This window comes from Pleurodeles waltl, chromosome 5, assembly GCF_031143425.1.
Source record: "Pleurodeles waltl isolate 20211129_DDA chromosome 5, aPleWal1.hap1.20221129, whole genome shotgun sequence".
Taxonomy (NCBI): Eukaryota; Metazoa; Chordata; class Amphibia; order Caudata; family Salamandridae; genus Pleurodeles; species Pleurodeles waltl.
Genome location: NC_090444.1, coordinates 1396342205 through 1396366596, shown reverse-complemented (window position 1 = coordinate 1396366596; position 24392 = coordinate 1396342205). Strand labels below are relative to the sequence as shown.

Here is a 24392-nt window from a genome sequence, read left to right as displayed (position 1 = left end):
GCTTGGGAAGGATTTCCAGGGGCTTGAACTGAGCTTGCTTCCTGTTCTTGAAATCTCAGGGCCATCAAAGACTTCTCCTGCCAGCACCTGGACCCTCTGTGAGACTCCTGCCCTGCCAAGTGGTACCCTAACCAGTCCCTGGGCCTTTGAGAGGTGAAGCTGGCAGCTAAGAACAGAAAATCCATGTACAGACCTGATAAACAGCGCTCCGCCGGCCTCGTGGCTAAAATCGATGCTCTACCTGCATCGCGACTCGAAGATCAAAACAGCGCGGCTGGAGAAACGATGCGTAACAACAGCAGCAGCTGCTGTTAATGAAGCAAGCCCGCAAGCAGCACGTTTTTTTTTTTTACACTGTGTGAGCGGATTTCAACGCAACATTGCTGGTCACAGAAAACCATCGCAAAACTTACCCGGACCCAAGGTGCCCATCCAGATCGCCAGAATGCTCTCTTGTGGGAGAGAATGAACGACACACCCCGAACCGACCAGAGGAGAAATCGATGCATGCTCGCCCCTGTGGCTTAGATTTTATACTACCCAGGTATGTTTGTTCGCTAATAACATTTTCACTGTTTTCTAAAGAATTAAGACTCTTAGAGGGTCATTATGACCCCACCGGTCGGTGTTATAGTGGCGATAGTACTGCCAACAGGCCGGCGGTACATACTGCCATATTATGGCATTGGCGGTTTGGCAAAAGCTAAACAGCCAATATACCACACCAACCACCACAGCGGTAACGACAGACGGGCTGGAGACTACAGTCTCCAGCCCGGCGGCCGCCACTAGGCCGCCCATGTTAATATGACCCCGCCCACCGCCATGGTTTCCATGGCTTTTTTACTCCCACAAATCCATGGCCGTAGGCTTTATCAGTGCCAGGGAATTCCTTCCCTGGCACTGATAGGGGTCTCCTTCCACCCCCTCCTAAGAGTCATCACCCACCCTCTCCCCCCTTCCGACCTCCCCCAGACATACACACATCTATATGCACAGACATACACACGCATAAACACACACATACCTACATTCACCCATGCATGCATACATCTATGCACACACACATCCATATACACTGACATACATACAAGCACACACGCATTCACACATCACAACATACACGCACACTTGCATGCACGCACACAGAAACATACACACACACCCCTCCACCCCCATTCCATGTCAGAGCACCCAATTTACCTGCTTGCAGGGGGTCGTCTGGCAGGAGACGGGACGCGGTGCTGCTGTTAGCAGCAGCGTCTGCCAGCAGAACACCGCCAGGCCCTATCATGGATCATGATACAGTCGGCGGAGGTCTACTGGCCTGGCGCTGCTGCTGGCAGCAGCGCCACCGTTCCGCCGTCCGCCGCCATGACCATAGCCAGAATTCCGCCATCCTTATGGTGGAATTCTGGCTATGGTCATAATTTGGCGGGCGGTAGGTAGCCACGGAGACGGTCTTGTGGCGGCCGTCGCCGTGGTGGTAGGCAGCATTTACCGCCATATGTCATAATTAGGGCGTTGTTCTTTTAAAAAATCATATCTTGACTTGTGTATGTTGGATATTTGTAATTTTTGTCTTGTTTTGTTTAGATAAATATTATATATTTTTCTAAACCTGTGTTATATCATTTTTGTAGTGTTTTCACTGAGTTACTGTGTGTGTTGGTACAAATACTTTACACATTGCTTCTGAAGTTAAGCCTGTGTGCTCGTGCCAACCTTCTAAGGGGGTGAGCAGGGGTTAACTGAGGGTGATTCTCCTTTACCCTGACTAGACTGAGGGTCCTTGCTTGGACAGGGGGTAACCTGACTGCCAACCAAAGACCCAATTTCTAACATTGGTGATCAGCGGTTGGTATTGGACTTGTATTTGTACTTGACATACCATGATTATGTGTACATTACTGTTTTCAGTGCAGACCGTTACGTGATCACATACAGCTTGTTTTTGCTTTTTCTCTTTTGGATTGTTTTTTCCTACCTACATATTTTTTCTGATCCTTTATTGACTTTTGAACTTCATTGGGAACTGTTTTTTTTCTGCTTTGGAACTTTCACTTTTGTTGAGGAGGAGGAGGGTGAGGAGGTGCAATCCATACACAGTGGTATAGTGGGTGGGCCTTTTATGTCCAGGGAGAAGGTCTCCATGGCAGGTAGCAATGTGTCATCCAAGGGTCTGACTCCTGAAAAGTTACAGGACAGACTGACAGAGACAGCTCACCAGCTGGAGTTAGAAAAGTTTAGGATGCAAAAGGAGATGAAAGAAAGGAGGATGGCAGTAGAGGAAAAGAAGATACTACTGGCACATGAGCTCAGCTTGAGGGAGCTAGATCAGAGGAGCCAGTCCAGTAGGGATGGTGGCAGCAATGTCACAGTGCAGCCTGAGAGAAGGGCGCACATTCCTAAAGATTTTGTGAAGGATTACAAAAGGGAGGATTACATATTCTTGTGTTTCAAGGGGTATGAGTTTGCTCTCCATATGAATCTGGTCTCAGAAGCTCATTGGGGAGCTGGTCTGTGTAAGCACTTTGAGGTAGAGGGGAGGGATACACTGACATCCTCAGGGGATCCTTGGGGGCTCACTTACTCTATCACGAAGGATGCCCTACTCACAAGGTATTGTCTCAACCCTGAGCAGTATAAGGACAAGTGTAGGTCCTATAAGAAGAAGGAATCCCAAACATGGTTGGAATGTGTTGATTCTTTTTGCAGGTCACTGGATTGTAAGGTGAAGGGCAGTAAGGTGACAATGTATGAGGGGCTTTACAATTTAATTGCTAGGTTGCACTTGTACATTTTATGTTTTCCAGAGTTGCACCAGCACCTAATTGACAGCATGCTGACTGACCCCAGGAAGATTGTGCTGGAAGCGGACCACTGGGAGAGCACCAAGGTCCAGAAGAGGTATGGGGGAGACCACACCAAGGGTGGGCAGGGTCCCTCTCAAAAGAAAGGGGGGATAAGCGTAAACAGGGGGAGTTCTCTAAAAGGCCCGACCTAGTTCCCAAGGTATAGATTCCCAACCCCCCAGTGAAAAGAAAGCAAAGTTCTCCAAAGGGAAACCTGTGGAATGGGGTCCCCAGTGTAAGTGTTGTGCATGTGACCAGGTGGGTCATGTGAGGGGGGACCCCAAATGCCCCAACAGTACACCGGCACCCACTGATGCTCAGTCAAAGGATTTGGCTAGTGTGCTGCTTGGGGAGGAGTTGGTTCTAGGTGGGTGGGAGCCAGCTGAGAAGACCCTTGTCTCACTAGGGTAGAGTGAGATGGTCCAGAGAACCATAGTACCTGAGAACACTAAAAGGTAAAGGCAGTGGGTGACCATTAATGGTCAGAGGGTGGAGGCTCTGAGATACACAGGAGCCAGGGTGACTACAGTGAGGAGTGTCTGAAGAGCAGATAGATCCCCCTGTACTTCACTAAGTAGTTGCAATGGACAACTCAGAGCACCTGTGCAGAGTGGCGCAGGTTCCCTTTGAATGGGGGGTCTCAGGTTCCTTAAAGGTAGTTGTGAGTCCAACCATGCCTCTGGATTGTTTGCTTGTCAATGACCTGGAGGATTTGCCTTGGAAAGAGGTGGAACACAGGTCACACTTGGAGATGTTGGGTCTGCCTGGGTGGGTATGCGTATCCACCGGGTCAATTGCAGCCCGTCAGAGTGGTCAGGAGCCACTGGAGCTTGAAACAGTGGCCCAGGGGACCACCAAAAAGAGGAAGGGCAAGGGGTGTGGAAAACCGGCCCCAGAAGTTCCCACGGTTGGGGAGAAGGCAGAGCCCGAGGGTGACACCCCGGAGTCTGCTAGGGAACAGGTGGCTGAACTGGAGGAGGTCCCTGAGCTGTCACAGTGACAGCAGGAAGGGGGACCGACAAGGGAGGCATTCTGTGAGGTACAGAGGACATACCCTACTCTAGTGGGTTTGTGACAGCAGAACAGGCAACTAGCAAGGAGACAGGATCTTATTTGATTTATTGGGAGGAAAGCCTCCTGTATAATGAGCCTAAGGTTGCTGAGCGTGGGTCAGCCCATGTGCTGGTGGTAGCCCAGTGCTTCAGAGCCTTCCTACTGGGTATGGCTCATGATGTGCCTTTAGCTGGACATTTAAGGCAAGACAAGACATCTGAATGGCTGTCACCCACTTGTACTGGCCCCTAATGCACAGGCACTCAGCTGTCACTCAGATGCTCATTGCATGTCTTGCCAGACTTGTCAGGCAAGTGGCAAAAGTGGGGGGAGCTGTAAGCGTCCCCGCCAACCTTTTCCAGTGGTTAGAACCCCTTTTGAAAGGGTCGGTATTGACATTGTGAGGCCTCTGGATGCCATCACAGCCATGGGCAACAGGTTCATTCTGGTCTTGGTGGACCATGCCACTCTGTACCCAGAAGCCATTCCTCTGAGGTCAATCACTTCCCCTGTGGTGGGTTGTGCATTGATGGGGGTATTTACCCGCATGGGGTTCCCCAAGGAAGTGGTATCTGATAGGGATGCCAACTTCATATCTACTTGTATGAAGTCTCTGTGTCAGGAATGTGGAGTAATGTATATGTTCACCACTCCTTACCACCCCCAAAGCAATGTTCTGGTTAAAAGATTCAACTGCACCTTAAAAGGCATGATCATGGGCCTGTCACAGCCCTTGAGGTGGAAGTGGGTCGTCCTCTTGCCATGCCTTCTGTACGCCTACAGGGAGGTGCTTCAAAAAGGGCTTGGATTCAGTCCTTTTGAGTTACTATGTGGCCACCCTGTCAGGGGACCTTTGAGTCTTGTGAAGGAGGGTTTCGAGAAAGCCCCAGGTAAACATCCCCAGGATGTATTTAGCTAAATGGTGGCTTTCAGAAACCAGACTGCCTGCTTCAGCACTCTCGCCCAAGAGAACCTGGAAGCAAGCCAGGCAGACATGAAACGATGGTATGACCAGAATGTTGCTCCAGGTTAAGTGGACTGGGTCATTTGAGGTGGTGGAGCACAAGAGCGACGTCACCTACCTGGTGGACTTGCAGACTCCCAGGAACCTTTTAAGGGTCCTGCATGTGAACCGTCTCAAACCACACTTGAAGTGGACTGAATTGTCCATGCTCCTAGCAACAGATGATGGGGTGGAGGAAGACTGAGCCTCTTCCTGACCTCTTGTCTGCTGGATAGAAAGATGGATCTGTGGAGGGAGTGAACCTCTCCCCCTCCCTGACCTCAGAACAACAGAGGGACTGTCGCCAGGTATTGAGTCAGTTTGCTTTCCTGTTCTCCCTGATCCCAGGGGTCACACACTTGTGTACACATGATTTGGACACTGGGGAAAGTCCACCCATTAAACAGAAGGTTTACCGGGTGAGTGATAAGGTCAGGGCTAGCATCAAAGACGAGGTGTTCAAGATGTTAATCCTAGGAGTCATTGAGTTCTCTAGCAGTCCTTGGGCTAGCCCTGTGGTCTGGGTCCCAAAGGCTGCTGTGCCTGGTGCCACCCCAGAAGTCCGGTTCTGTGTGGACTACCAAGGTCTCAGTGCAGTCACTAAAACTGACGTGCACACCATCACCCGAGCTGATGAGCTCATTGAACGGTTTGGAGCTGCCCAATACCTCAGCACATTTGATATGATGTTGTGGCATTGGCAGATTGCCCTAACTGAGGGGGAAATCAGAGAGGTCATCATTTTCTACTACAGATGGACACTTGCAGTTTAAAGTGATGCCATTTGGAATGTAAAATGCCCCTTCCACATTCTAGAGGTTTGTCAACCAGGGATGGATGGATGACTTCAGCACAGCATACCTGGATGAGACTGCAGTGTTCAGTTCCACTTGGGAGGAACACTTGCAGCACCTCAGAAGAGTGTTGTAGGCCCTGCAAAAGGCAGGTGTCACTATTAAGGCAAGCAAGTGCCAAATAGGGCAGGGGTCAGTGGTGTATTTGGGACACACAGCAGGGAGTGGCCAGATGGCACCCCTACAGCAAAAAGTTGACAGCTTTCTGGTGCCTCCCAAGACCCAGACTAAGGTGAGGGCCTTTTTATACCTCACTGGCTATTACAGGAGGTTTGCCAAGGGATATGACACCATTGTTGCCCCCTTGAATGAGTTGACTTCTAAGAAGCAACCAAAGAAGATGATCTGGACAGAGGCTTGCCAGGCTGCCTTTGAAGCCCTGAAGGCTGCCATGTGCACAGCACCTGTGCTAAAGGCACTTGACTAGTCCAAGGAGTTTGTTGTGCAAACAAATGCCTCAGAGCATGGTATAGGAGCAGTACTCCCATAGGTTAATGAAGGGGGCCTAGATCAACCTGTAGCCTTCATTAGCAGGAGATTACTTCCCAGTGAAAGCAGGTGGAGTGCAATAGAGTGTGAATCCTTTACTTTGGTCTGGGCGCTGAAGAAGCTAAGTCCCTACTTCTTTGGGACTCACTTCTGGGTTCAGACTGACCAGAGTCCCTTCAGATGGTTAATGCAGATGAGTGGTCAGAATCCAGAATTGTTGAGGTGGTCCATTTCGCTACAGGGGATGGACTTTACAGTGGAACATCACCCTGGTACAGAGCACGCCAATGTTGGTGTACTGTCCAGATTCTTCCGCCTTAGGGATGAGAACTTCCATGAGGTTGGGTAGTTGCTCCCCACTTTCAGCTGGGGACACACATGTTAGGCTTGGCATCCTTGGCATGGTCTCCCCTAACTTTTTGCCTCTGTTTCCCAGGTTGTTGATGTGTGCTGGACTCTGTTTTTGCTGTTTTTGTTACTCTGGGCACTTTGCCACTGCTATCCAGTGCTAAAGTGCAAGTGCTCCTATGTAAAATATATGTGTAATTGGCTTTATATGACTGGCATATTTGATTTACTAGTAAGTCCCTAGTACAGTACACTAGAGGTGCCCAGAGCCTGTAAATCAAATGCTACTAGTGGGCCTGCAGCACTGGTTGTGCTACCCACATTAGTAGGCCTGTAAACATGTCTCAGACCTCCTACTGCAGTGTCTGTGTGTGCAGTTTTAAACTGCCAATTCGACTTGGCAAGTGTACCCACTTGCCAAGCCTAAACCTTCCCTTTTCTTACATGTAAGGCACCCCTAAGGTAGGCCCTAGGCAGCCCATGGGCATGGTGCAGTACATGTTTAAGGTAGGACATATATTAATGAGTTTTAGAATGTCCTGACAGTGAAATACTGCCAAATTCGGTTTTCACGGTACAAGGTCTATCTCTCGCATAGGTTAACATGGGGGCTGCCTTAAAATATTATTAAAATGCAGATTCCTCTTGGGAGCAGATAGAAATACTGAGTTTAAGGTCTCTGAGCTCACAATTTGAAACTACATCTTTTAGTAAAGTTTGTTTTTAGATTGTGTGTTTGAAAATGCCACTTTTAGAAAGTAGGCATTTTCTTGCTTAAACCATTCTGTGACTCTACCTGTTTATGGATTCTCTGTCTGGGTCAGTGTGACAGCTGGGCACTTCTCTCTAGACAGTGACACAAAGGGAGCTGGGAAGTAGCCTGAATATCCTGATGAGCCATCTGTGCTGGGAGGGAGAGGAGGAGGAGTGGTCACTTACACCTGAAAGTGACCACTCCTCCTTTTGCCTGCTCTCAGACAATGCAGTCTCCAAACCCTGGTGTATGTCTGGGGCCTAGCCTGGGCAAGGCAGGATCTTACAAGCAAGAGAGACTTTCCTTTGAAGTAGACCTACTTTAAAAGCAGAAAGGGTTATAAGAAGAGCACGCAAAACCCCTGAAAATCAGATTACTTCCGGAACCAAGAGGAACCTCTGCCAGGGTGGAGAGCTGGGGAAGCTGGAGGAGGAGTACTGCCCCTTTGCCTGTGACTGTGCTTTGGTGGGTTGGCCTGCAGTAGCTGCTTCTACCTGAGCGAGGACAAAGACTGACTTTTGATGGACTTCCCACTGGTGAAGAATCTCCAAGGGTTTGAATTGAGCTTGCCTCCAGTTGTTGAAGTCCCAGCAGAACAAGGACTTCTCTCTGGCAGCAGCTGGGCTTTCTGCTGAGAGTCCTGCCCGCCAAGTGGTGCCCTAACCTATCTCTGGGCCCACGCAAAGACAGCCATGCGGTGAAACCTTCAACACACCAACCGCCTCGTGGATGATAAACGACACGCCGCCGGCCTCTGGGCTAAAATCGATGCTCCACCTGCATCGCAGCTGGGAGATCAACCCAACGTGGCTGGAGAAACGAGATGCAACACCCGCAGCGGCGGCTGTTAGCAACACAAGCCCCCACACAGCGCTGTTTCTTGACACAAGATTTCCATAATGAAATAAAAATCTGCAGACTTCCACATCACCATGAGATCTCAACCTAAAGCGACCATTCCACAATTAGGCCGGACCCAATAAAAAACTGAAATTTCTGCAGAGAAGCATGAGAATGCGCAGCAGCCAGACCTAAAATCCCAACTACGTAAAACATAAACAGAATGTCTCTCCCAAGGGAGATCTTCAAACACCATTTTGCCTGCAATTAAAAAGATGAGGTACAAGTGTTTTTCATTGCATTTTACAATTCATGTTACTTTATGTATACTATTTTTTTTTTTTTTTGGGGATTTACAAAATGCCAATGTTTAACTACGCCTACTTCCAATGTGGAGTTAGTTTTCCTTTAATCAAAGACCCTCATTATAGCTTGTTGAAATAGGTTGGAGTACTCACCACAAAAGGTAAATATCATTAACATAGGCTGCGGTATTTATCACACATGGTAAATGCTTCCTATTCCAAGTTTTCAAGTGGAAAATGGGGTATAATATGCAGAATCGACACACCAAACACCACATATTTTACCTTTTTTCTGGCCCTTTGCTGCAATACATTTTGGTAGGTTTGATAGCATTTATCAGGGGAAAATTGTAAGAGTGGGATAATTATCACACAACTGGTAGTTCCAATCCATGTGAAAACATGTGTTTGTACAGGGATCCAAATACTGCACTGTAAGGTTTTATGACTTTAAAAAACTACTTTAAAAGCAATGAGACATTTAAAATATTTATAAATCAATAACCACTATATTGTGATTACTCATGCGAAGAACATTGCCATTTCAGGATGTTCCAGAATGAGCCCCATAACACAGGCAGAACAGTGCCACCAATCTGGACTTTTAGGTAAGCGCAATGAAAAGAAACAAAAAGCCTGTAGCTGAAATATGTCTCTATATGTTAAAAACAATAACTGGATGGTTCTTCTTTTTGTAGTAAAGCACAATTTTAATCTACCAAATCAACAACAGTGCCGACTACAAGTCACTACTGAAGTATAACAAATACTTCCCTCAGATAAAGATTCTGCTCTGAAGGAAAACACCTAATCATTCAAAGGAAATTAAGCAATATTTCTGTTTTTCTTTGTCAAAAAAATTGCATACATATTTTAAAATTATATTTTTTCTCCAAAGTAATAAATGTGAATACAAAACTAAGGCCCTCATTATGACCCTGGCAGTCGGCGGTAATTTGGGGAAAGGTACTGCTAACAGGCTGGCGGTACCTTTTCCCAAATTATGACATTGGCGGTTTGGCTCAAGCCAAGCTGGCAATGTACTACTCCGTCCACCAAGGTGGTAACGGCCGCTGGGCTGGAGAGTTTGGTCTCCAGGCTGGCGGGCGTCACAATCCCACCCTCGGGATTATGACCCGGCCTACCGCCATGGTTTTCTTGGCAAGCGTACCGCCACTAAAACCATGGCAGTAGGCACTATCAGTGCTAGGGAATTCCTTCCCTGGCACTGATATTGGTCTCCACCGCCCCCCTCTCCCTAAACCCTCCCCCACTCACTCCCTCCCTCTCCTGCCCCCGCACATTTACACACCCACACGCGCACACATACAAACTCATACACACATGCATACCCACATCCACCCACGCATGCACAAATACATACCCATGCACCGCAACACACACCAACATACATTTTCGTACACACGCATACACAACACACAATATATACGTACACTCACATTCAATCATTCACACACTCATTCAACTCGACTCACACCCGCATGCACGCATGCAAAACAGACACCCACCCCACACACACAACACCCCCACAAACGCACACACCACACCCCACACCCTTCTCCTGTAGGAGAACCCGACTCACCTGCTTGCAGGGGGTCCTCCGGCAGGAGACGGGATGCGGTGCTGCTGCCAGCAGCAGCGTCCGCCAGCAAAACACTAGTAGGCTGTATCATTGCCCATGATACGGTCAGCGGTGTTTTGCTGGCCAACATACCGTCGCCGTGGCTACCAGCCGCCCACCCGCATTATGACCGCAGATGGAATTCCGCCAGAAGGCTGGCAGAATAAAGTCAACGATCATGGCAGCGGACACAGCAGTAAGGTGGAGCTGCTGTCTGCAGCAGCTCCACGCCAGCAAAACACCGCCAGGCCGTATCATTGCCCATGATACGGCCGGCAGTGTTTTGCCTAACAATACACCATTCATATGAAGATTAATGAAAATAGTATGCCTCTTTAAATATTGATTATGATCCCACATGCTTCCATCTACAGTGAATATTTAGTGATGGTTACTGACTAAACCAACACAATTACCCCAGGAAAATAATGTGGGAATATCAATTATTGATAACAGTCATAAAAAAATTAACCCTAATTCACAAATTTAGGGATGAGTTTTTTCTCAAGCAATCTGGCTCAAAATTGAAAAAACATCATTGTCAGATGAATAAAGGTCAGACAGTAAGTTTTAATTTGAATTAAAAAAATAGCAGCATTAGCATTTGTACTCACTGAGCACAATGCTGAATATTTCACTGCATTAACTCAAAGTCATTATTTTAATCACAATGAAGAGAAATTGTCTCCATTACCAAATTATTTCTAAGATAATTGGAATGGTTTTCTAAGTTGGGTCACCAAAGATTACCATGTTTTTTTATGGACTAGTAGAACTGCTGTACACAATTCTTAGATGGGGGTACAAAAACTAATAATGACATACAGAGCTGGCATAGTCCTTTTGCTAGTCCAATTAAAAAAAAAAAACATGCTGCCTGATATCATTTTGTGGACACTCTGAAAAAGATCAAATCTTCCAAGAAATGAAAGTCTACAACAAAACATTTCTAAAAACTATTTCAAGAGATGAACAATTACTCTCCAAAGTCCAATAGTTTACAACATTTTTAGGTGTAGACTACCTTCAATGAGTTACCTACATTATCTACTAATAAAGAAATTAAGCTAATAAATCCTGAAACATAAAAATAACTAACAATGCTAAAATCATACGCACTTGGCAAACATATCTAACATTTTAAGTAAAAAAATACATTCCACATCCCAAACCACAACACCCCTATGACATGAAAACTACCTCCATCTGCAGCTAAAATACTTTATAAGGGAAGAATCAGGATTGGCATACTAAATGGCATTTTGATTTAAAACTCATATTTAAAATCCTTCAGTCTTGTTGAGTCACATCCATAAATTCTTTGCAGTCCATGTCTGATACCATCAAAAACCCCAAGACCCGTATAAATAGTCAATAATACTCCAGAAATACCAAAAGGGTGAAGGATGCATGGTGTTTTTGTTTTTTGTTGGGAAAGACCCTTAACTTCACCCCCTTCCTTAAACATCCAAGAGCCTCAAATCCATCCAGCTCAACATTAATATTTGCATAATTTAAAAAAAAAACAAATACTTAAAGTTTTTTTTAAAACTGCTCAAGGAAACCCAAAATTGAAGGATGCAGGATACACACGGTGCTGTGGGTGCACTGAAAACCATGTTGGTACAAAATTCACAGTGCAATGGGAGATTAGAAAGACCGGATGAGTACAAAGGCTTCATAACAAAGCATTCACATTCTCTCATCGGATCCCTTCATTTGGGTTTCTAAAACTGACACCTTACCTTGATTCTTGTGAAGCCCCTATTAGAATTCACTGTTCATGGTAATTGATGAAAACAATAGCTCCTTAACATCTCTCCTTGTCGACTAACAAAGGTCTACATGACCAATTATTTGATGATTAGAATACATTTTAAGATATAAAAATCCACACTCCGGCGTATACAATATTCTTGTGAAAGTGGACACATATGGCAGCCACATGTTGTTCTGAGCACTGAGCACTTGTGAGAAGTATTACATTCACAGAAGAAGGAGTATTCTCACCTTCAATAGAGACTTGGTGTCATTGACAATTTCATTCAAGAGTGGCTCATTTGGGGTGGATGCAATAGTTGTTGGTGGTGTATCTGTAAGAGTAGAAAGAAGTTATTTAAAATGTATTTCAGAGCTTATGGTTTAATAGTGACATAAATTTACTAATTTCAGTACAAACTCACCTGTTCCTGCAATTTTTAATTTATAAAGCCAAATAAGACTGTCATGTTGAAATTACATCAGGATGTATCTCATTATTATACTGTATTCTGATAATTATTCATTTCTGTTACATATCTCTTTTCAGGGAAGCTAGAGAAGTCGTGGAAAATCTCAACAGAATGGGTCACATAAACTGCCCTTGGAGACATTTTAGGTGGATGAGTGTTGGTAAGGACAGGTTTGCTCCCATACTGTCCTCTCGCACAACTCTTTACAGTATTGTGGAACCCAGAGAAACCTGTAAGGTACATTGTGTAGAAACAACATCTACTACTGCAGTCCCCCAGAGAGTCTATCAAAACCCACCTGTCTTTCTATAAAGTCATTACTTATTACCTTTTAATTAGTATAAACCTGAATTTGGTCTATGGATTGTATAATATTTTCTCTGGCTTGGAAATGAGTGCATGGTATCTAATTTCTAAACTATTAGTCATTGATGATTGAGTGGATTTGTACAGGGAAATTAACTTGCCTCTACAGCAAAAATGCAATGGCACACATAATGTCCCAGCATAACGAATCAGACTTGATAGAGACAACAGTCTCAATGGGAGCTTGTTGAAAAATGCCCCTCTCTGAAGAGTCACTCCAAACTTTTTGCCTCCCTCATCCTCGTTATCTGACCTTGTCTTTGTTCGTTTTAGGATTCTGAGCATTTTATCACTGCTAGGAAGTGCTAAAGTGCATGTGCTCTCTTCTCTAAACATGATAACGACTCATTCGCAATTGACCTATTAATTTACTTATAAGTGCCTAGCAAAATGCACTACATATGGCTGTAAATTAAATTATACTGGTGGGCCTGTAGCTCTAATTGTGTCACCCACTTTAGTAGCCCCTTAACCAAGTCTCAGCCCTTCCACTGCAGAGCCTCTGTGTGCAGTTTTTAGACTGCCATGTCAGCCTGGCAAGTTAAACCTCCTACAAGGCATAAACCTTCCTTTTTAATACATGTATGTCACCCCTAGAGTTTACCCTGGAGAGCCCAGGGGCAGGGTGCAGTGTGATTAAAAAGTAGGAGATGTGCTTTATGTTTTACCTGTCCTGGTAGTGAAAAACTATGAAATGCATTTTTCACTACTGAAAGGTCTGTCTCCCCCATAGAATAACATAAGGATTACCTTATTAGATATTATAAGTGTAATTTCCAATTGGGACGATATGGGACCTGTAAGTTCTGTGTCTCTGGAATCCCAATTTAAAATTACAATTTATGTTGAAGTTGGATTTTAAATTGTAATTCTGAAAATGTCACATTCAGAAAGTTACCATTTTCTTATTTTAACCATTTGGTGCTCTGAGTAGTATGGCAGCTGGACTTTCTGTATTCCCTCCAGACAGCCATCCACAAAGGAAATTTAGGTGTGACTGTAGGGCCATCCTGGGCAGGATGGGAGGGAGGAGCTTACATTTACACCTAAATAGGCAGTGTTCGGACCCCACACAAAGGGCTGCATACCCCACTGTGGTGAGGCTGGAGCCAGGGAAGGAGGAGAGGAACACTGTGCACGTCAAAGACCTTTCTTTGAAGCCTCCTCCACACAAAGGGCTCCATGCCCTCCTGTAGTGAGTCTGGAGCCAGGACAGGAAGGGAGGACTTCTGTGTACTTTAACAATCTTTTTTGAAGTTTCCCAACACTTAAATGACCTAACTGGGTATAAGTATTGGGCCTCTGATACCACCAACTCAGTACACTTCTTGACCTATGGATACACTGCCAGAAAGAAGGACTCCTGTGCTGCTACAAGGTCTTCTACTTTGCTGGACTGACGCCCTACAAGGAACTGGTGACCTGATGTGCTCACTTGCTGCCTGCTGCCTCTGGCCTGGGAAGGAGAACTGGAACTGCACTCCATCTTGAACCCAGGACCCCAGAGTGACTCCAAGGGATAATCTGCCTCCTGATCTGATCCCCAGGGACATAACAGGCTACCCACAACTCCGGTACCTGTCTTCTACGAGCTTCTGACCCCCAAGTGGCACCTCTCAGGACCTGGGGCCTCGAAAACTGTTTTTCTGAACCTGAAAGCATGCTTTTGGGTTCTTCACTAATGCAAATAGGCTCATTTGCACTGGAACCCCACCTCTCGCCTGAAAAATCAGAAGGTAAAACTGCAGCAGGACTTACCTGGGACTATATCGGACCCGCGGTGTAGTGCGACCAGATATCTCTGGCTTTTAAGCACTGTATTGCAGTTTAGTCTTTAAAACTTCATAACTTAGGTTCTACTTATTGGATTTTTGTAGTATTGGTCTTATTTTGTTCATTAAATTAAGCTCTGTTATACTAACCTGGTATGAACTATTTTTGTGTGGTGTTATCACTGTTTTACTGTTTTATTGAACCCTGAGTGCTCTATTCCAAGCTACTAGAGGGTGAGTCTAGGGGTGTTTGTGACTTTCCCTGACTAGGATTATGGTTTCTGCCTGGACAGGGTGCATACCTCTGCCAACCAGATACCCAATTTCTAATAGAGCTGTGACTGAACTGCTCAAACCCATGCAATCGGACCCTTAAACATAAACTGGTTTCTCTGTGGAACCTCTAGCACCCCAATAGTAGGTTGGCCGAAGCAGTAAGATCTTCCTAAGAGAAAGTGACTATAGTGAACATTTGGCATTGGTCCTGGAGTTTTATGTATAAGAAATCCAAAATGGTGCTCTGTAGAGCTCTTCTTTCCCTCTTAGCCCCACCCTTCACTTTACTGGTTGAGATCCCTAAAACATCTCCCCTAAATCAAGACTTGGTCCAGGCATCCTCCACGGCATGGCTCTACAGAACCTTCTGAAAGTCTAATCTGAATAAGGTAAGAGGCTACAGGTTTTTTTTAAACCCATCTGTACTCACTTGGCAAGCAAATTGTTTGTTGCCACCCTGGGCATTGTGTGGGATTCCTTTCAAAGTAGAGTTGAAAAGCAATTGGCGCAAAAGGTGAGAATATGATGCAGACCAAGACACAGTTAAGTATTCCTTTGGCAATGAAGTTCAGCTTAGCTAAATCATAATATATTTCAAATCCCATAGCTCTCATAAGGCTCATAGATAACAGGAATTTAACTTCACCTCATATCTTCCAATCTAAGCTTACTAAATTAATATCACATTACAGGTTAAAGCAAGATGACATGTTCTGTCATAAAGTCTGCTTGGAAACATGAAATCTAATCCATGTTATTTTTTAGAAGCAGATGGGACAAATACAGGCCCGTATTTATACTTTTTGACGCTAAACTGCGCTAACGCAGTTTAGCATCAAAAAATTTTGCGCCGGCTAACGCCATTCTGAAGCGCCATGCGGGCGCCGTATTTATTGAATGGCGTTAGCCGGCACAAGCAGACCGGCGCTGCCTGGTGTGCATGGAAAAAAAACACGTAGACCAGGCAGCGCCGGCGTTGGGGAAAATGGCGTTAGGGCGTCTTAAAATGGGGCAAGTCAGGTTGAGGCAAAAAAATCGCCTCAACCCGATTTGCGCCATTTTTTACGACGCCCAGACGCCATTTAAATGACTCCTGTCTTAGTAAAGACAGGAGTCATGCCCCCTTGCCCAATGGCCATGCCCAGGGGACTTATGTCCCCTGGGCATGGTCATTGGGCATAGTGGCATGTAGGGGGGCACAAATAAGGCCCCCCTATGCCACCCAAAAAAAAAAAAATGTATACTTACCTGAACTTACCTGAATGTCCCTGGGATGGGTCCCTCCATCCTTGGGTGTCCTCCTGGGGTGGGCAAGGGTGGCAGGGGGGGTCCCTGGGGGCAGGGGAGTGCACCTGTGGGCTCATTTTGAGCCCACAGGCCCCTTAACGCCTACCCTGACCCAGGCGTTAAAAAGTGGCGCAAATGCGGGGTTTTTTGACCCGACCACTCCCGGGCGTGATTTTTGCCCGGGAGTATAAATACGACGCATTTGCGTCGCCGTCATTTTTTTAGACGGGAACGCCTTCCTTGCATCTCATTAACGCAAGGAAGGCGTTCACGCAAAAAAATGACGCTATTTGCCCATACTTTGGCGCTAGACGCGTCTAACGCCAAAGTATAAATATGGCGTTAGTTTTGCGCCGAATTTGCGTCGAAAAAAACGACGCTAATTCGGCGCAAACGGAGTATAAATATGCCCCATAGTCTTTATTCCTTTTTCACATGTCTGTACACTGTGCAGCTATTCAGTAGATAATTGAGCTGACCTAAAGCATGCTTGAGTTATATAACAGAGACCTTGGGCCTTGATCTCTTATCAAGCCCTATGGCACCACTGAGACCAGCTAAGAATGTCCTTCCCTCTGAATTTGGTGGTAGGGTGTGGTCCCATTATCTTGAGTCTGTGACTTGCCTTGTTAGCTAGGCTACCTAGCACCATAAATATTCTGCCATGCAAGCCGCAGAGGTAGTTAAGTGGAAGAGGACAATGTTTGCTTTCTACTGTTGGATGTTTAGATCTGTCAAGCAATGGACGCCTCCATACAGCAGGCTGTTTCCATGGCCCTGGCACCCCAGAGCGAAAAATTGAGAAGCAGGCTGAGGCGCAGCATAATAAAGTGTCACGTCAGACGGTTAAGTGCCCTGCAGGTCAGGGCATTGATAAGGATGTTTTGAGCACCTCATAAAGGATTTCTGACAAGCACAACCTCAATTGCAGGTGCCGGGTCCTTGGGTCTGCTGCCTTCCTCTCCTCCAGAGGATGATGATTTGCAAGGTCATACGGATAGGGACCCAGGTCCTTCCAGGCCTTGGCGTCCCTCACAGATGAAGCTTCAACTCTTCACATTCCTTCTGCTGCCTCGGACTCACTGCTGGCGGATATGCTGGATCTGGATGTATTCCTTCACCCTAGGTCTTCTTTTTGATCTCCCACTGAGAAAGTGGCAAGGTACGTGGGTAGAACGCTTGGTAAACTTCTGGAGCACATGATTACTTTCTTGACAAATTATATTCAAGAACCCTAAGAAGGGCATAGATTGCTCATAGAGGTCTTGTCAAGATAAGTTATTGGATCTGACGGGGCCGATGATGAAGATCTTCGATATGGAGAGGAAACGAAACAGTCAGGGGAGTTCATATCTCACAAAGGTCTGTTCCGATGGGCACAGAGAGCAGTCATATTGTTAGGCAATGTGAATTGCATGCTCTCAGGAGAGAGACAACATTCTCTTTTGATTAAGGTGGATCCAAAACTTGGAGACTTGGCCTTCTCGGAATTGGGCCCATCTGTGCAGGGGGGTTGTTTGGGGACCCCTTTAGAGGGAAGTAGGCAAACTTGTCGCAATTATCAATTTTTTAATAAAGAGCAGCCCACCATAAAAAAGGTTTTTCTTCCAAGATTCATACCAGGGCTAGACGTGGCATGGGGCACTCACCCAACCACTTTAATTCCAGTGTCTCCCAAAAAGACCAAGGCTCCTGCCAAGGACAGTACCAAGATGCTACAAGGTTTGCAAACTTATACCCCTCCTGACTATTCCATCGCTTTAGTGGAGGAAAAAGGAGTGGATATGTCCAAGGAGTAGCCCTAGGGAAGGACCCTCAGTTCTTCCTAACAAAAAGTAGGGGAAAGATTGGCTCTGTATGCAGAGAATTGTCTGGAGGTCACATCCGATGCATGAGATCTTCAGACGATCCAGGATTTTTCATCTAGAGTTCATGGGGACTCTTTTTCAAGTAACTCATCCCCATTCTTTGGTCTTTACTGAAAGTCAGGCTGCCCTCATAGATCAAGAGATTATAGAGCTGTTAGGAAAAGGGGCGATCGTGCGTTTTACTCTTCATGAAACTGAGTTTGTCAGCAACATCTTCATTGTGGATAATAAAGATGGGGGCAGCACCTAGTTCCCAATCTCAAAGAAGTGAAAAAAATGGTTAGTTTATTGCCATTTCATGATGGAGTAGAGCCATCTTCTGAGAGACATTCTGCACCCGGGTGATTGGGTTGTTCGTTTGGACCTAAAGGATGCCTATCTGATAGGTCATATCTTCCCACCGCATCACAAGTTTCTGCAGTTTCTTTGGAGTCAGCAGGTTTTCAAGTTTTGGCCCTTGCCCTTTGGCCTATCATCTGCACCTTGGTGTTTCACCAAGCTGCTCAGGCTGATGAAGGTGTTGCTCCGTGCTAGGGGCATCCGCTTGATAGTTTACCTAAACGATCTTCTGCAGATGGATAAGTGTCCACGTACGCTGTCATCAGAACTCCAGAAGATGGTGAAATTGTTGGAGCATTTGGGATTCATGATCAGCAAAAAGAGATCCCCAACAGTTCCAGCTAATCTAACAACTGTGTGGGGTTTTGCAATCAATTTCCAGGACTTGACTCTCAGTCTTCCTGCCAAGAAGATAGGAAAACTTGTCACAACATCAGAAAAACAATAGCCAGGTCTCATTTGTCACTCAGGCAATCGGCTCATCTGGTGGGACTTTTAGCACCCTACATTCATGGTATCTTCCCAGGCCCTCTTCACTGCAGGGCGCTGCCTTCAGGAAGGTGCATTGTAATCGTCCCAATATCGGAAGAGGCTAAGGAGGAAATGCAGTGGTGGTTGTCCCACATGGAGGCCTTGAACAGCATAGGCATTCTTGGTTCTAGTCCCAAAACTATGATTGAGTCTGATGCCAGCAAGTCCAGCTGGGGCACTAGCTGTGGTGGTGTGTCCACAGGAGGAAAGCAGAAGCTCGAAGAGCAATCTCTGCACATCAACTCCCTAGAATTCCTGGCAGGCTCCTTTGCAGTCCGATGTTGGACGCAAGACAGGGTGAGTTGCTCTGTGTTGCTGAAGACAGACAGCATTTCAGCAGTGTGGTATATCAACTGCTTGGGGCGTCCACAATCAAAGATGCATGAGATACTGGCAAAAGGATTTTGGAACTACTGCCTGGAATGTAACCTATTGATGACAGTTGAGTATCTTCCAGGAAAATTCAACAAAATTGCCTATTGGCATTCCTACCACCTTCCAGACGTCAGTGCCTGGCAGCTGCATCTGTAGGAGTTCCAAACTCTCCAGAATCTTTAAGAACTGCTCTCAGTGGATCTTTTTGCTTCTTATCTTGAGTGTGAGCTGGATAGGTTCTTTAGTTGAAGGCCAGATCTGGTAGCAGAGGCGATAGATGCTTTCTGACATGACTGGGGTATGAAGGAGGTATTTCACTTGTATGCAATGATGATGCGAGTAGCCACGCAAGTCAAGCAGCAGCAGGAGAATCTGGTGGTGATCATGCCACTTTAGATATCGTAAGTCTGGTTGCCAATGACGATGGAACTTTCTTCGGATTTTCCAATGCTTGTACCCCGGAGACAAGACATTCTGTGGGACCCCTTGGGAAATTCTCATCATCTGGTGCTGGAGGGGAATCTCCCCTTCATGGAGTGGAGGATTACAGGTCTTAATGGAAAGTCAGAGGACTTTCGGAGGTGGCTCAAGACCTTTTGGCCAAAGCCTGGGTCAGTGGCACCAATAGGAGATACAGGTCTGCCTGGGGCAGCTGGGTGCATTGGTGCGTGCAGAGGGATACTGATCCCGTGGCATCATGGGTCATTTCTATATTGAATGGTTATTGATGGTCAGGCTTGCAGGCCATTAAATACTTTCCACTAAGCTATATTGGCAGGTCATCTGCCCATATAAGGTTCTCCAGTGGGGGAGCATCTACTGATAAGAAAACTGATGAGGGGAGTGAGATTGTCAGTTCCCCCTACTCCCAGATATTCCACTCTGTGGGATGGTAATTTGGTCCTTAACATGTTTCTGTCCTGGCCGAGCAATAAATATCTGTTGAGGAAGCAGCTATTGGCTAAATTGCCCATGTTTCTGGGATTCATCTCCTGCATCTCCTGCAAGAGGGTGTCAGATGTCCGAGTCATGGATATTGCAGGTAGGGTTTTCCCACTTGAAGGGGTTACTTTCCATATGGCCAGATGAGAAAAATGTATTTCAAGGATAGTTTCATACCCGATGATTCTGGATGTCTCAAAATTGTGTGTGGTTTAATGCCTTAAAGTGTATCAAGCTCTGATGGCGGCTTTTCATCCAGTGGGGGAACAGCAGCTTTTGATTGCTTTATGCAAACCATTCAAGGCAGGCTCTTCCCCTACCATGGCCTACTTGTTAAAGTACATCATTCAAGAGGTAAGTATTGATGCATCAGTGTTTAGAGAATACTCGACGAGCGGTGCTATGGTCTCCAAAGCATTTTCATTGAGGGTGGGCCTCATTGTGAATACAGCTGATTGGTCATCAGAGTCCACGTTTAAGACAGTCTATTTTAAACCGGTAGTGACATGGCTACTTTGGAGGTGAATACGCTTTGAATGGGTAAAACCCTCGCCTTCGGTCCTGATACAGAATATAAAATTTCCTAGCTATCCTAACAGAATATTTCAATTATATTAAGTAAACAGAGGTGAGGATTGGTAACACCCGATCAAGGATAATTTTCCCAAAAGGAGGTTTTTTGGTCAAGATGTGCAGTTCTAGATTTCTATTAAAGATAAGTATATTTTGATTTCTGTTCAAGGAATAATTTTAAGTGATTACGGTTGGGATGTATTGCAATGGTATCTAGGCATAAAGTATTGTAAGTTGTTTTTTCAAATAATGTAATGTGAGACTTGATGGTAATATTGATTATACATGTAAGATGTTTTTAACAAGTTTGGTTTCTGTTCTAGGGAATAATGTCTCAAAACAAGAGTAAGCCACGGTTCGAAGGAGTCCTTTACTGTGGGATGCAGCTCTCTCAAGAAGAAAGAGGGGGCATAAACGGAGAAAATTAACTATGTGTAATGAACTGTTTATTGATTGGTTGTGATGTTTCTTCTTTTTCCCTAATGGTTTCTTGGGAAAGGTCGCTTGTTTACTGAAGGCTGCTGTTTAGAACGAAGTGAAGAAAGATAAACATAATCCTCGCCTCTGTGTTAGTTGAAACTTTCTGTTACAATAGGAAGGACATGTTATATTTTGTTGCATCCACAAGAGTAGCTGCCGTTGCCCATAATAAAGGGCAGTTAACAAATCTAGTTATCATATTGTTGTCTATGTTTCCTTCTCCACAAAAGGACAAAGAGGCAAGCCTGAGAATAAGTGAAGGGGAGGCTGGTTCAGGAACAAATATACTTGACGATAGTGGCAAATTTCCAATCACAACAATGAATGTAAAATATAGGTCCGAAAGCACCGTACCAATATTTGATCTGTCATCACATGCACTGTTGGAAACTGAAATAAAACTTCTAAGCATAGGACTTTGTGTCAACCAACATGACCTATGGTTCAAAGTTGGGGTATTTATTTTAATGATATAGCCCAAGCATTTTCTTAGAGACAGATATCACTTCCCAATACCCAACACAATTGTGTTCTAGTTACCTTCCCTCTTCAACCACTAAGTAAAGAAATAATTTCTCTTGAAAATATGGTTCTTGGCATGAAATAATTCTCTCCTTTAAAAAAAAAACAGACTTGTTTCACATAATCTGTATGTTGGAAAATGGGTTATTGGTAGGGCAGGTAGGTACCTACACCTAGCAACAAGCCACTAACCTCCACATAGGTACAGTTAGGTCTCAGTAAATTAATCCCAGCTCAACCCTTGGTAGCTTGGCAACGAGCGTCAAGGCTTAACTTAGGAGACAAAGTGTAAAGCATTCAAATATCACAAAACAGTAATTAAATAAAACACAGGAAACAGTTTAAAAATCCAAAACCAATTTATAAAAATAGTTTATATTTTTATCTTTAAAATGACACAAAAACGATTAAAATCGGTTCAGGGGAACCGGAGATATGAATTTTTAAATAATTATTACTTTTCTAGCGCTTAGAAACAAAAAGCGCCAATCGGGTCATCTGGTTGCACCTCGACCGGGGCAAAGTCAAACTTTCAGGCCGACCGCGATGGAGCCCTGCTCGGCTACAGGTCGCGGGAGGCCTCGGTTAAAAAGTTACCTTCTGACTTAGTCTTTATTTTGAAGTTTTTCTTCACCGGGACGAACCTGCCAGTTGAATCCGACCTCCTGGAGCCCTTGTCCGGATACGCGATGTGGGTTTCCTCGGTGGAGACTTTTACCTTCGGACTTAGTCGTTTTTTCGAGATGAAAATCCTTCGACCGGGGTAAACCTGGATCTTGATCCGACGTCCATGGAGCCCTTCTCGGATACGATGGCTGGGAGGTCCCGGTCAACTTTTTACGTTCGGACTTAGTCTCTTTTTTGGATGTTTTTCTTTACCGGGACGAACCACGAAGTCAGGCCGGGTCGCGGTTGAGGCAAGCCAGCTAGAATTTCCGCGGCGGGTCGGTCCCTCTCTGGAGCTTTTTTCCAAAAATTCTCAAATCTTTTCCAAACTTCTGGGGCTTCACCCAGATGTTCTTTTAAGGTTCTTTTGGGGTCCACAGCTCACCCCAAGGGTCCAGAAGTTCTGTGATGGTCCTTGGGGGGTGCGGACTTCAACTCCCAGAATGCACTTGGCGCAAACTCCTTTTTGGCCACTGGACAGTGGTCAGCTGGTCGCTTTCTTCAGGAGTTGGTGCAGGGGACTCTGGTTTAGCAATTTTTCACCTGTAGCAAACAGGGAGTCCCTCCTTGAACCAGTTGAAGCCAGGCAAAGTCCTTCTTGTGGTGAAGCCCAAGTGTGCAGCTGGTGCAGTCCTTCTGGGTGCAGGGTCCAGGTGCAGGCCAGGGGTCCAGCAGGGCAGTCCTTCTTCTTCTTTAGTTCCTTTCTTGTTGATTTCTGGAGGGGATCTGAGGTGTGGGTGCAGGTCTGCCAGTTTTATCCTTGCTCCTGGGTGAAAAGCAGGGGGGCCCTGGTTCTCCAATCAGGGACAGGGTCGTCCCCCTGTGATGACCACTTCCTGGAAAGTGTGGCAAAAATCCATCCCAGAAGGCAACAGTCTCTAAAAATCCAACATGGATGAATCTGATTTTTGGAGGTTACATCTGGCTGAGCCCACCCACTGGTGTGGCTAAAAATCATAAACACACCCCTCTCCTGCCCTCTCCTAATCTAATCAAGGGGGCACCTAGCTGTCTGGGGTTGCAGGATGTGGGGGTGTTGCTGGGTGCTGCAAATGTCCTTCTCTGCCTTTGAAGACCAGTTTGGCAGCCCTCCCCCTTCCTGCCTCACCATCTGCTGAGGGGAGATTCTCTCCCCCAAGCACATTCCTTTGTGTGAAGCTAGGCCACTTCATACCTCATCAAGGCAGCCTGGCAGAAGCTGCTGCAGGCTGGCCAATCAGAGCACAGCAGCAAAAACAATGCAGAGCTGAAATTGGCAACTTTTTAGGTAAAGTCTAAACTTTTTACCTGGACAAGTTATATTAAATCCCACAACTGGAAGTTGTGGGATTTATTACAACAATCAATTTGATACCAAATTCTTGGTATGTAACATTTAAGGAGACTTTAAAATTTAAAATAAAGTCTGCCCATTCTAGCCTATGAAGGCCATTTACTTCAATGAGGGAAAAACGAATTTGGCTGTTTTTACCTCACCAGGGCTTATAAATCTATTTTTATAAAGTCCCTGCTTATAGTTACATGGCACCCAGCCCTAGGGGCACATAGGGCACACCTTAGGGGTGACTTATATGTAAAAATAAGGTAGTTTAAGACTTTGGAAGTACCTTTAATTCCAAAGTCGAATTTGCATATAACTTTAATTTAAAAGCAGCCAGCAAGGCAGGCTTGCTTTTAAAATGACACTGGGCACCTCAGCAATGCACCTAGGTGTGCACCACCTATGCTGTGGTCCCTAAACCTACATGCCCTACCATATACTAGGGACTTATAGGTAGGTTAACTTAGCCACTTATAATTAGCCTAATTTGCATATCCATTTTACACAGAGCACAGGCCCTGGGACTGGTTAGCAGTACCCAGGGCACCTTTAAAGTCAGGAAAACACCAGCAAAAAGTGGAAAATGGGGGCAAAAAGTTATGGGGCCTCTGCAATCAGCCCTGTTTTCTCACACAACCCCCCCCCAGCCCACACGCCCAGGAGACTCAGCCCAACCCTGGGAGAGTCTTCCTGGCTTGTT

The 24392-nt window shown here is 45.6% G+C and overlaps 1 protein-coding gene across 3 annotated transcripts in view; it reads right to left on the bottom strand.

Moving 5' to 3' along the window:
* The window catches only part of IMPG1 (interphotoreceptor matrix proteoglycan 1), a 1628305-nt gene that overhangs the window by 874303 nt on the left and 729610 nt on the right, over positions 1-24392 (bottom strand). For all 3 annotated transcript variants that reach the window (XM_069235643.1, XM_069235645.1, XM_069235644.1), the window contains exon 6: positions 12154-12236. In XM_069235643.1, coding sequence (XP_069091744.1) covers positions 12154-12236 — 83 coding nt within the window. The remainder of the gene's footprint in view (positions 1-12153; positions 12237-24392) is intronic.